The 15,012-nt window shown below is 34.2% G+C and overlaps 1 protein-coding gene across 2 annotated transcripts in view; it reads right to left on the bottom strand.

Annotated features, from left to right (window-relative positions):
* LOC150077291 (mediator of RNA polymerase II transcription subunit 25-like) overlaps positions 1-15,012 on the bottom strand; it is a 763,048-nt gene that overhangs the window by 252,647 nt on the left and 495,389 nt on the right. The window contains exon 18 of one of the 2 annotated variants that reach the window (XM_090386696.1): positions 11,415-11,441. The exons of the other annotated variant lie outside the window; for it this stretch is intronic. Coding sequence (XP_090242822.1) covers positions 11,415-11,441 — 27 coding nt within the window. The remainder of the gene's footprint in view (positions 1-11,414; positions 11,442-15,012) is intronic. 2 annotated transcript variants of the gene reach the window in all.

Genomic DNA, 15,012 nt, shown 5'->3' with positions numbered 1-15,012 from the left:
GAGTGATAATTTAACACCCAAGGACTGCTTCATTATTATTATTTTTTTTCCCCAAAGGCTTCACGTTTTCACATTAGATTCTGTTTGCCCATCAAACTACTTTTGTTAACATATAATTAAGTCATTTATTATCTAAAGTACTAACTTTGATGATCACACAGGAGTCTGTTGTTGTTATTTGGTTTTTAGGAGCATTAGCAACTAAGGCCATATTGCTCCGGGATATGCGGTGGTCATTCCTTGACCTTTCCGCATCCTCCGTATTTGGTGGTGACGGGCTCGAACCCCGGTCTAATCAAGAAGCGTGTGCTATGCACTGCTGCTCCTTCCCACCTGGCTACGGAGGCGCCTATAGGAGTCTGTGGAACATAGGTTAAGGACTATTGTTCTAACCTATGCTGCAGTGAGTTGTTTGCATTTAATACCAAACACAAACAAACAAACAGTAGTGGTACATTGCTGATAAGTGGAGTTGAATGGCGGTGCTTTCTGAAATCCTTTTCAAAATCAAGGAACAGAAAGCAGCATAAAATAACCAAAAGCCACAATGGAAAGCTTTGACTTTAAAAGAAAAGTACACTTTGCCATGCAATTACAAAAAAAATGCTGTTTTCCCCGTGGTAGATGACTTTCATCAACCGGTGAAATACCACCACTTTGCTTATTGGAGGCTTGAAGTGGTGAAACTCATGTTTAGTCTCTTTTTTTTTTTTTTTTTTGTAGTTGTTGGCGCGTCAACTTCTGTGACCATAATGCACCTCCCAAGGTTTTTGCAGTACTTTGATCCAAGCCCAAGGCGGGATTGGAACCCACGACCTTAGGGTTGCCAGGCAGGCACTTTACCCACCCGGCTGTTTAGTCTCTAGAGCAAAGTTTCCGGCATCCCCCCCCCAACCCATGCATGGTACTAAGTACTGTAGGTTTTGATACTGTTTGAACATGCAGTTAATACATTCTTGGAACCCACAATTCGATCATTTTCAACAGAAAATAACATAATGAGATTGGGCAATGTTCGAGATAAGACTATTACACTTTTTTTTTTTTTTTTTTTTTTTTAACAGGTTATGAATAGCACAAAGGAACTTCATAGTATAATAAACTTAGCCATTAAACAAAAAAAAAAAAAAAAAAAATGCACCCATTGACATTTGTTTAGTTATATTATCTATTGGACCAACTTCACTGCACTTCCTTCAGTTTTAAATAATTGAAATTTCACAACAGAAATTAGTATTTTGCTATAAACTGCATTTTTTATATATCAGGTGTGGCAATAAAGTTCCTGGTTGTTTGTTTGTTATTTGGTTTTTAGGAGCATTAGCAACTAAGGCCACATTGCTCCGGGGATATGCGGTGGTCATTCCCTGACCTTTCTGCATCCTCCGTATTTGGTGGTCACGGGCTCGAACTCCAGTCTAATCAAGAATCTTGTGCTATGCACTGCTGCTCCTGTCCACCTGGCTACAGAGGCACTGAAGTTCCCAGACTGGTCCTGTTGCAGTTATGTTTGATGACTTTGAAAATAAATGGAAGTGGTATGTTGTAGTTCAAACTTCCTCCAAGAAGTGGTGGTACAGAGATTGCCCAGTAGGCTGATATGTTGCAAGTAAGTCAAAATTTGCTTTAAACTGGGAAAATCTGTAACGGAAAAATACAAAATATTAAAAACTGTTTATGCCAATGAAACAGATACCAGTGAATTTGAATGGTATAAGTGGTTCAAAGATGGACATCAGGATGTTTGTGATGACCCAAGAAAGTGGGTATCAGTCAACCTTTCAAAATCAGGACTGAGTTGCAAAAGTCAGGGAAATTGTGGCAAGAGATCATCATTTGATCTTCACAATGATGGCTAATGAGATGGACATCAATAAGGAGATGATTCTTCAAATTCTGTACAAAGATTTAGAGAAAAGGAAGGTCTATGCAAAATTTGTGCCGTACAGCTTCATAATGAGCAGAAGCAGTGAATGCCATCATGCAAAGACTTCATCCAGACATGTCAAGACAATCCTAATTTCCTTGACTGTATTGTATCTGGAGACAAGTGTTGCATGTTCCAGTATGAAGCATAGCGTTGAAGCATCAGAGCAGGCACTGGACCAAAAATCTTCAAGGCCCAAAATGTTTTGTTTACAGAAGTCCAAGATCAAGGAAAAATTTTATTCTGATTATGTTTTTCAACGAACAGAATGTGATTCACAAAGAATTTGTACCTGAAGGAGACAGAGTGCTGAACTCTGTGTACAGTTGTTTCAAAGACTATTGGAGTATATTTCCTTGGTGAGGCCACAATTTCTAGAGAAAGGCAGCTAATTGTATGACTATGCCCCAGCCCACTAAGACATTTCTGATGAAAAATGGCATTGTACAGATCAACTATCTGTCATACTCTCCTGCTACAGAACCCAGTTCTTCCTCTTTCCCAAGGTGAAATCCACCCTCAAAGGAAACAGATTTCAGGATGTTGAGGACATAAAGGAAAACATAACCACTGAACCTGAAATCATCTCTTTGGAAACCTTTGCTAATTCTTTTCAGAAACTTTTATAACTGTGTAATAAGTGCATTCAATCAGGTAGTGATTACTTTGAATAAAAAGAAAACCATTTTTGAGCTCCTTCACTTTTTATTGCACCAGTCTGAGAACTTTATTGTCACATCCTTGTATATCTATTTTGGGTAGGATGATAAGTACATCCTGGTTGCCAATGTTTCGTTCCAGTATCCTGAAAATCCCAGTGTGGCAATAAAGTTCTCGGATTTGTGCTGTTGTGGTCATGTTCAATGACTTTGAAAATAAATGGAAGTTTCAGGATGCATAAATGCTCTGGTTTTCGGAAATTTTAAATGCAATGGTTTATCCAGCAGTTTTTAACATTTTCACTTGAAATGATTCATTTTTAAACTCAAACTAGATCTACCAAATATGATTTCATAAAATGCATTTTCATTCCTAGTTCCAGAAAAACTAATTATACATGTAAAGTTATCAAGTGCTGATTATAAGAAAATAATGGTAACAATTGGTCATATATTTCCCTTCCTTCTCTTCTGTCTATAAGATTTTGAGTGCACCCACCGTAACATTATGCAGAACACCCACCCGTGGGCTAAAAGGTGGATATTGAACAGGCAATCTTGGTTTTTGGTAGGACAACATGGCTTGTAATCCTTATTGATCTTAATTAAGGATGCAATGTTGTTTTCTTCACTGGTTTGTAGAACTTTGCAGTAGTCTGAATTATGTTCTTTAAAAGATGTAACATATAACAAGTTACTGACACATTCAAAACACTCACTGGTTAAGTTTACACAAAGTGATCAATTACACATTAAAAAAATTGGGAGTATTGAAGGCACTTTTTCTTCTAGAAGAAAAGACAGTGAAATTTATTGTAAAATTTTTTGAAACACCATTAAATTTCCAAAAATTGCATAACAAAGGTCAAGTTTTGCATATTAGATGGTTGAAAGCTTAAATTTGCACTGAAGAAAAATTATTCCCTTAAGTTTTGCAAAATTTTAGCTGTTCAAAAATTCAGGATGAAGAAATAATATCATCATTTAAATATAAATTATTTGATGTATATAAAATGATTTGTGAGTATCTAGAAAAAAAAGGGCTCAATCCTTCAATAAAAGTAGGCAGTATGAATGAATTCTGAAGAACTAGATAAATTATTGGAGGGAATGGACAGTTGACGTGGGAAGTTTTTTTTTTGCAGATGCTTTGTATGCTTGCTTTCTTGCATCATTTGCTACTACTAACACTTATACTAAATTCAAATTTATGGAATGGATGAGTTTAAAAAATATACTGGTATGTGGTATGGATGGAAGTACCAGGTATTACTGATAAGGAATTTCAAATTGACAAAAAATTAAATCAGTTTTTTTTTGCTTAAATATTTTAGAAGAGTTGGAAGAGAGAAACAATGAAGAGATTGGTAGTCATGTTTTTTCTGAGGTTGTATTTCAACAAAGACTTCGGAAATTGAAAAATTCTGTGGCTTTTTGTTTGCCATTCTAGCACAACAAAAAGTCGAAAGATTATTTTCAAAAATTCACAAATCATCTTCAAAATTATTATAACTGGCCACATTGGCATCGAGTTCACAAATTATATAAAAGAAAAATCTACAATTAATTTAAAAGATTCTAATTCTCAATTTACTATATATAAATCACATTAAAAATTACTTACATGGAAAGTTTATTTTCCGAGAATATAATTTTAATGCACCATATTAATTAAAGCATGTGTTTAGAAACATTTTACAAGCTCAATACCACACTAGAACTCTATTTCAGACCATATATGATATGGTGAAGTTCTAATTGCTCTGGTTTTTTTGCTACATTGTCCTCTCAATGTTCATTAGTCAGAAGGACAAACCCAAATAAATACAAAAACATTTAATGCCATTATGTTATCTTATGTAAATATAACTTAAATTTAATATATATAAAGGTAGAAAGAAGTGCAATGAAATATGATTGAGTAAAGCCTTTCGCTCCTGAATTCTTTTATGACCATATTTTCTCTTTTATATATATATTTTTACTTTTTTTTTCTGTGTAATTTTTAGAGCGCACACAGCTAAACTCTGTGAAGTTGTAATTTTTTTTTTTTTTTTTGTGTGCCAGATTCTAGGCTTTAAAATTCATTTGTCCCAATTTGTTACCATCAAGCAACTAGTTAATCGTAGTTATTTTTTTACCTTATGGAGGACATGATCACATGTTATATATCTGAAACCGAAATATAATAAGGTAGATGTGTTCAGTTTCCACTACTGGTCATTTTATTCCCTATCTTTTCTTGGGTAATTTCATGTACACTTCCATTCACTTACAAGAATGTTCCTACAATGAAGTCAAACATTCGAAAGTCAGTCTATCTCTCAAGATACATATATCCAGTAAGTAATTATCTATAATTTGAATGTGGATACAGTAAAATTTACACTAATAAAATAACATTATTATACCACATGTAAATTCTTAACAAATAGGTTTTATTAAACTCACATATAATACAAGCTCAATACTATACTAGATTTTGTTATTTGGTTTTTAGGAGCATCAGCAACTAAGGCCATATTGCTCTGGGAATATGCGGTGGTCATTCCCTGACCTTTCCGCATCCTCCATATTTGGTGGTGACGGACTTGAACCCCGGTCTAATCAAGAAGCATGTGCTATGCACTGCTGCTCCTTCCCACCTGGCTACTGAGGCGCCAATATATACTATACTAGAACCCTATCTTCAGACCATAAATGATATTGTGAAATTCTAGCTAATTGCCCAGTTTTTTTTTTTTTTTTTTTAACTTGTGCTAGATTTTATGCTTTAAAATTCATTTTGTCCCACAAGCCAATAGTTAATTATAGCCATGGAAGACTCGATCACATCCTTTTTATATCAAAACTGCAATATCATTTATGGTTAAGATTGGGGTTTGGCAAGAATCCTGAAACGTCAGCTGCTAACCAATTAGTATAGTATTGAGTTTGTATTATATACAAGTTTAAATAAAATCTACTTGTTAAGAATTTTCATGTGGTATAATAGTGTTATTTTATTATTATATATATTAATATACATAGTATAAATTTTACTGTATGAATAGAAACCATATAATGCCCTTCACATTCAGTGCCTTCCCATTAATGTAAATGGGAAGGCAATCAGTGCCTTCCCATTTACATTAAATGTGGATTTCATAGGCTATTTTTGAAATGATGTAACATATTCATGAAAAACATATTACACCTATGCTGAACTACTGACTTCATAATGTGATTGCACCAAATACTGCTTTTTCTTTATCAACAATTGTAGAAAAAATCATAAATTACTTATCCAAGAATGAAACTGAAACTAAAAGCTTATGCCTGTTGTTAGGTTTTTCATCTTAATCTGGAATCCACACAAATTTCCCCTTTATTAAATTCAAGGAAAGAATTGAAATAAATTTTAATATTAGGTGCATTAGATCAGATCTGTGCAATTTCAGCGCCCTGATTGAAAATGGCTATGTTATAAAGAAGCTTTCAAAGTAATCGTACGTTTCTTATTAAAACAAATATGTTCTCTAAAACAGACAAAAAAAAAAAAAAAATAGCTATTATTCAGGAAAATAAAAATAAAACACACACACACACACTGACCCACCTCAACAAGAGTATTTCTCGCAGTTAGGTATTTCATCTATAATATGTTAAACAATGTATATTTAAATTCCCAGGTACTGTTTACCACAGTAGCCAAATTCTGCTGATAGCCCATGTAGACCAAAAGATGAATATAATAATTCTTATTAAAACAAATATGTTCTCCAAAACAGACAAAATAAAATAGCTATTATTCAGGAAAATAAAAATAACACACACACACACACACACACACACACACACACACACACACACACACACACACACACACACACACACACACACACACACACACACCTCAATAAGAGTATTTCTCGCAGTTAAGTATTTCATCTATAATATGTTAAACAATGTATATTTAAATTCCCAGGTACTATTTACCACAGTTGTCAAATTTTGCTCATAGCCCATGTAGACCAAAAGATGAATATAATGTGGTGAAGTACAATTTCCTTCCAAAGGTAAATCATGTGAAATCTTTTATTATTCTTCATAAGTTACAAGCCTACTCTGTATTTTGTAAAATGAAAATCTATACTGTACTTCTGTACTGATGAAAATCTATGGATTTTCATCAGTACAAATGATGAAAATTTCCTTTCACAGTATATAGCTTCATTGTCTTTGTTTGATTTTTGACACATCTTTAGCCTATTTCATTATTCAGTTTAAATAATAAAACATCTATGAACATATAAACTTTCTATTAATATTTACTCTAGAAATCTTAATGCACATAAAATAATTAAAAACAATCCACTCTTCATAAGCTACAATTCTATTGAATGATTTGATATATGTTAACTGCTTCTCAAGTTAAATTTGTAGAATTTAATCAGTGCCAATACTTATTAACTTACTGTGGAAAAAAAAAAAAAAGTATACATATATCAATGTCACAAAGTATATACACCTTTTCACAAAACTGTATATAAAAAACAGTTACTTCATTCACAAGATTAACCATAAATTAATCAATTCATTTCCATTATATTACAAATAGATATTATACTATACCAACAGTTATGGATATTTCTCATAATGAAACTATTCAGTGTATCCATGAAAGGCCCCGAATATACACTGAGTGATCACTGAATTATGACCACCTACTTAATACTTCATAGGTCCTTCTTTTGCCCACAGTACAGCAGCTATCCGACTTGGCATTGATTCAACAAGATGTCGGAAGCATTTGACATCTTGTTGAATGCTTCCGACATCTTGATGAAATGGCAAGATGTCAGAAGCATTTGGGAGGTATGGCCAAAACCAAGTTGTGTGTAATGTGCCCAGCAATGCAGGTATGGAGGTGATTGGTGTATCCAGATGCCTGATATGCCTTTCCATAGTGACCCACAAGTGTTCTATCGGATTCATATCGGGGGAGTTCGGAGGCCAATCGATATGCTGCAAGTCAGAACTGTGTTCCACAAACCATTCCTGCACAACAAGTGCCCGATGGCTTGGAGCATTGTCATCTTGGAAGACACCATCAACATTCGAGAAAAAGTGTAACATAGCAAGGTGTATACAGTCAGCAAGCAGTTGAGGATAGCAGAGACCACTGATAACAGCACCAGGGGTTCAGGTCAGTGAAACATGCCCTACACCATACAACCACCTCCACTGGCCTGCACTTTTGATACTATGAATGATGGATCAAGAGCCTCATGTTGTTGATGCCAAATCCATACACAACCATTCACTGTGTGGAGTAAATAACGACCAGCACACCTTCTTCCAGTCTTCTAATGTCCAACTTGCATGCTCTTTGCACTAGGTGAGTCTTTTACGCGATGAACCTTGGTTAGGAGAGGATGCCGTAGAGGTCGTCTGCTGGTACAGCCCATATGTGCGATGCACGGTTATGCCAGATATTGTGCCGGGTTGGCCCATGTTGTATTGGGTAGTCAACTCTTCAACAGTGCTGAGCCTGTATGAGTTGTCAGACCTGGCATTCACCTCTAACATCAACCTTTCGCTGACCTTTGCAGTTTGCCATTGGGTCGTAGTTTGACCATTTTGACACCAGTCCTGGTACACTTTAACTACAGCAGCTCTCGAACATCCCACCAGTTCAGCCGTTTGGGGAATCGAGGCACCAGCTCGTCGAGCACCCACAATCTGTCCTTTATCAAAGTGCAACAAATCCTTCCTTTTACCCATCATGCTTGGAATTTTACTACTGAACCACTGACACCTATTTATGCTACGTAGGTTGCCTAACTCTGCACTCTCGTACCTCACATGGTCAACGAGTCATATTCAGTTTTCATAGGGGTGGTCGTAATTCAGTGATCACGCAGTGTATATTGGACTGATAATTCTAAAGCATGGCTGTTTTTACTTTTTTCAAGGGTATTTTAATTTCTTTTGTTTTGGTCATACTCTTTATTTTCTTTTTTTTTTACTTGTTTCATTTCTCTGTCTTCCATTCCCTTTTTTTCTTCTCCTTTCTCCATCTTGCTCCCCCTTTTTATCTCTTTGAATTTTTCTTTTCCATTTAATCCCATATTGTTTTCTTTTTTACTGTGCTTTCACAGTTTTTACCCTTGCACACATACTAATAAATGACATCATGCAATTTTTATAAAAATCACATTACTATATGTGTTCTCCACCATTTACAGAATGAAGTTCACTAAAAGCCTTTTCATGCTTTGAACTGACTCTCACTTTATTTCTTCAGGACATCAAATTCATTGTGATGAATCTGATGTCTGAAAGTGATGGATGTTTATTCTAACTGCATAATTTATTCGAAGCTAAGCTTTATTTTTAGATATCATGTGCCAAGAATCTCAGAACTGATTTTGTACAGCATGACATTATAGTATTTGTTCAAATTTCCAGTTTTATATGGCCTTATAAAACAGGTTAAAACAGTAAAATTTAATCTGAGTTTTATTTAACCGATTTGCTAGCTAAAAATTGTAAAAGAGATGGGGGATCATTTATAATGAGGTTATTTCTTTATCCAACATTTAAATTAATGAATTCCATTGGAGCATATAAGATAATTTTTCTGTTTAAAAGGTACAGCAGAGGTACAACTTATTTACCTTTCCAGTGATTAAACCCTGGAAGCAACATTTTGTTATGTGGTAATAGTGTACATTATTTTAGTGTCACTCCGTGTGTTCTAATCTACAAAACTGTCTAATTATATGCAATTTTTCCATATAATGGAACAATACACAAATGTATAACACAGAATTGTTTAATATAAGACTATGTATACAGTACTCTATATCAGAGTAAACACAGAACATGACATTTTGGATTGCTTATTTTAGATTCTTTAATAACAGCAAATCATAAAATGTCTCTAAAAATGCAACAGCTAAATTGATAAACAAAAGGACAAAACATTCATTTCACCAATTTTGAATAACATTCCAATTCTTATTTAAAACGACTACTGATATTTGAATAAGGGACTTAAATTAGACTGCTGACTGTTGTGAAAGACAGAAAGCATGTTTATCCAAAATGTTCTGTATTATGAAAACAATACAAGATGATCACAAATTATCTTCACAACTTCACTGCTAAATTAAAAAAATGTGTGTGTGTGTGTGTGTGTGTGTGTGTGTGTGTGTGTGTGTGTGTGTGTGTGTGAGAGAGAGAGAGAGAGAGAGAGAGAGAGAGCACATTATGTTCCATTGATTACAGAAACCCAAAAAAAGTTTTTACTGATGGACATACCTGTCCATATTATAAGATGGACAGATACATTAACTGTAATAGGGATGCCAATGCACAGCGCAGAAACTCAAATAAAAAAGTAAACACATTTAAAGGATGATATCACCGCAGTACGTCCTCTGTAGCCGAGTGGTCAGGAGCGGGAGTGCATTAGCACACGCTCTTTGAGTAGACCGGGGTTCAAGCCCCTGAATACTGTCAATCTGCCAACCCGCACTGGACCAGCGTGGCAGATTATGATCCATTTCTCTCAGCACGAATTGTTGAGGAGGCTTCCATCCTGCAGTGGGTTGATAATGGCTGCACTTTACCTTTTTTTTTTTTTTTTTTTATTTATTATCACCCCAGGGGGTCACACATCTGGTGAGTATTGGCTTGGCACACCCAGGGTCCTGAACTGGATATCATCATTCTTCTCTTTCTTTGTGATTCCTTTCTACTTTCTTTCTTTTTCTCTCTCTCTCTCTCTCTCTCTCAGGGTAACTCAGGAATTTTTTTTGGCTGGTGCAGCATAAGCCTCAAGCTTCCTTGCACCATATGGCTAATAATAATAAGCATAAAATAGTCCTACAAACAATATTAGTTGTTCCAATTGCTATTTCAACTGTGTGTGTGTTTGTCTTTCCCCATTCCTTTGCTCTGCTGTAATAAAATCCACACATTGTCAGTCACTTCGGATTTCTCCTATTCATGATATCATGTGGAAAGGTAAAAATTAGCAGAACAAGAAAAGTAAATCATTTTGCTTTTATATAAAACTCAAGGCACTGCTAGTAATGGCTGGGCTTGACTAGTGGTTAGCCACTGACTTGTTGAATCTTTCAGATCTTGGATAAGGACTGTTTCTACAAAGGCTTTTGATATAATTTGAACAGGCAGTTCATGAAGTCTTTTTTTTTTTTTTTTTTATCATATGTTAAAACAGGAGGCAAAATATACATGTATCATCCACATGTATATTTCCTTAAAACTTCATTGTGCTTCACCAGTGAGTCATTTCTTACAGTTTGAGAAAAATCTCACAAACCTAAACAATAACACAGATTTCACCAATATTATCTTAGATTATTTTTTAAATTTAAAATGAAGCTGTAATGATAATTTGTGCTTCACCAGTGAGTCATTTCTTTCAATTTGAGAAACCACTGTTTCACAAACCTAAATAATAACACAGATTTCACTACTCTTAGCTTAGATTATTTTTTAATTTTAAAATGAAGCTGCAATGATAATTTGTGTTCACCAAGGTTTACATGATGAAAAAATACCCAAACCACAAGCTTACTTTCTCTAAATTTTCTGTTACTATTAGTGCAATTAGCATATTAATACATCATTAACAAATTAAAATAGTTGATGATGAAAACAAGAGGTGGAACGCAGTTTTGAAAAGATACGTGAAAGATTAACGGACTGTGAGGTTACTAAGTGCAACGAAAAAAAAGGGGTTTTGTTGAATTCAAAACAATATGAGTAATTAGTTAAAGTGTAGAGATAAAATTCAATTGTAGGCAACTTACTGTAGGAGTGCAGAGGGATGAGTAGATCTGAAAGAGACAAGACTAAAGGTGTTGTAGAATGAGGGCACAAAGTGATAACATGAAGGGAATTGTGTACATTAATTCTTATTCATCAATTTCAATACTTGTAAAACACATAACTGATGTCTTTTTCTTTTTTGACCCCTACTGCATTTTAAGTCATTTCATTTTGAATACGAATAAAAATATCTCAGTTCATCTATGAAGAACATTAAATAAATTCTTATCCTAATATTTGTTTATCGAAAAAGTCTGTGAACAGTTTATATTTATTATATATAAATATTATAAACTTGGGCACTGTGCATACAAATGAACAGCGTTCAGTAGCGGATATGAGGCAAAAAAAAAAAAACACACCAAATACACATAAATATAAGCTTAGTGATGAACTGCTGAAATCTTCAAAAGGTATCAGTAAAATTTATAAGTGATAATGTACATAACTATAACTTCAAATTAAATCTAATGTAAATGTTCCTTGTGAATTTTACCAATCTTATAAGTAAACAGGAAGGGAATAGAATGAGGATAATATGGTAACCTATTTGCTATTAATTTTGTGATAATACCAATTTAAAGCATAAGTTCCAGATTTTCGTAGTGAGCCAAGTGTTTGCTTTTAAGCATGAGATGTGATGGAAAAGTGAGTGAAAATATGGGAGAAAAACAAGAATCATTCTAAAACAATTCTAAATAAATGATCATTTATGGTGATATGCATGCAATATCAATATACATAATTTTCATAACAGCTAAATAAAAAAAAATTTTTTTAAAGAAATATTATTCACTGTTGAATAATATTTCAACAGTGAATAATTTAACTATTTAACAAATAAACTGTACAGATTAAAATTTACATTATAATTTAATCAATAAACTGTATATATATATTTTTTAAATGTCAAATTGTTTCACTACACTATTAAAAAGGAATCAACAAAATATAGACATTTATTAAAATATAAAATGAACAAAAATCATATGCTTTAATAGAACATTTTAAATAACATCTTATGAAACATTTAAAAATATAAATTTTTTGTTATAATACAAATTTTTGGTGGAAATAAAAGTTACTATGACCCTACATCAACAAATTTCCATAAGAGAAGAACAGCTGCATGGTTAAGTTACTTCCCAACTGAAATCTACTCTAATCTCAAAATATGAAATCATCATTGATGCAATGGAGGAAAACTCTATATATTATTCATATAACTTTTGTCAAAAAAAAAAAAAAAAAACCACCATGAGAGGATATTAATTTGAACATTTTTGATGAAATGGGATGAAAACTATACTACACTGTACAGCTTTCATCAAAAAAAAAAAACATATGCAAGCATATCAATTGCTACCTTCTAGAGAATGAGGAAATACCAAAGGAAACTACTAACTACTTAATTATCAATGCTGGTTCAGTTCAAATACTTTATATTAAAAAAAGTAATTTTTGATAACATCCTAACAAAATAAAATTAGTACCACTGCATATTCAGTTCAAGCATGCATGCTATGAGGATGAAAGCACATTTATTCATATATATACCGGTTATGCAAACTTAATTTCTATACTCAATATAGAATATATAAGCTCTTCATATATATATATATATATGAACATACTGTGACATGCTTTTTTGTGGGTCAGAATAAGAGAAAGGGCATTTAGAAATTTTGGTCTTGTCAAATGGATTGTGCATAAATATCACTATGGAAAACTGATGCATACTGGAACTTCTGAACTCTTATTTATTCCACTTTCAATTTTGCATATATATGGACTCGAATAGCAAAAATAAAAATTCACTGCTCTAAGAAAATGTTAATTTTTAATTGAAGCTGTTAGTAACTAAGATGCATTATTGTTATTCTTTTTATGATACTGTTATACAGGGTCCAAAAAATAATGGCGGGGTTTGGTGTTGGTTTATGTGGTAATAAATGTTACACAATATGCTGTGAAATATTTTTATTAACCCAGTGATTAGTTAATAGGTAACATAGATTCTTAAAATCATTACAATGTTTCTATGTGTGCACCATTAACAGCACGGCACACATCTAAATGATAATCAACATAAGTTCACACTCGAGCAAGAACGTCCGGCATAATGCTTGCAATTGCTGCAGTGATTCTTTCCTTCAGATGGACAAGATTCTGAATCTTTTCACTGTAAACCAGTGTTTTCACATGACTCCAAAGGAAGAAATCAAATGGGGTAAGGACAAGGCTTTGTGGGGGGCCAAGGAATGGGTCCATTTCGTCCAATCCACCATCCTGGAAAATGAACGTTTAACACATTGTGTACAATCGTTGCAAAGTGTGGTGGTGCTCCATCCTGTTGAAAGATGATGAGATGAGATTCATCCATGTTTTCAATTTGGGGGAAGAAAAAAGCTCAAGCATATCTAGATACATACTGCTGTTCTTTGACCCTTTTTCTTTACAGAACGTTCTTTACATTCTATAAAGAAAAAGGGTCCAAAAATCCTATTGTGCATTAAACCGCACCAGACGTTGACCTTCGGAGAGTCTCTAATGTGCTCACGTATTGCAGTAGGATTTTCAGTTGCAATATCGGGCAGTTGTGATGATTTACACACCCACTGATATGGAATGTAGCCCCATCTGAGAAGAATATGATGCAATTTAAAAATCCTGCTCACCATTGCATCTCTGCAGATGGTGACAGCAAATTCCACTCTTCTTGGCTTGTCAGTGGGGTGGATTGCATGCAGGAGTTGAATTTTGTAAGGAAAAAGCTTTAGCCTTTTCTGCACGATGTTGTGCACAATCGATTTCGGGAGACGCAATTGTCGACTTCGCTGGTGAATGAACTTCTGCGGACTTTGAACGCAGGACTGCAGTATTGCTTCCACATTATCATCTGATGTCCATGGTCTTCCCGGTCATTTACGTTTCTCAACACTGCCGGTCTCCTTAAACTGTTTAAACCATCGGCACATTTTGTTCTCATGTCGCGAATCCTTGTGATATTCTCGTCTGAAACGCCATTGAACCTCGATTACGGATTGGCTTTGTGCCAACCACAAAACACACGCAGCCTTTCCTTGCACAGTAGACATTGCCAGACTAACTGACACACCTCGCTGCATGCGCTGCTGACTGCCTGCATGTGCAACGTGGTGCCTGCCACAAATTTGTTGCCCTATTGACTTCATTTGAAAACCTTTCCAGCCATGGTGCTTGCCGTGGGTCGCATAACATTAGTACAAAACCCCACCATTATTTTTCGGACACCCTGTATTTATTTAAACTCATTCACATGTTTTAGGATTAAATGTATTTGTTCATTTATGTTTAAGCACTGTTGCTGTCGCAAACAACTGCTCGCATGCTTTTGCATGTATAAGACTGTGATATGCACGAATCGTAAGGTATGTGAGAAAGAGGAATGAAGAGTTAATTGTAGTGCTTTATTGTATTTAAAAAGGGAAGAGAAAATATATCACACAATAAAAGTAATTATTATACTGGATAAGGATATGTTCAGCTTATGTTTTATTTTTAAATGGATAGATTTCAAGAAAGATAATACATTTTGTT

Source organism: Mastigoproctus giganteus, chromosome 12, assembly GCF_048544385.1.
Source record: "Mastigoproctus giganteus isolate SK-2022 chromosome 12, ASM4854438v1, whole genome shotgun sequence".
Lineage (NCBI taxonomy): Eukaryota > Metazoa > Arthropoda > Arachnida > Uropygi > Thelyphonidae > Mastigoproctus > Mastigoproctus giganteus.
This window is presented reverse-complemented; position numbering and strand designations above follow the sequence as displayed.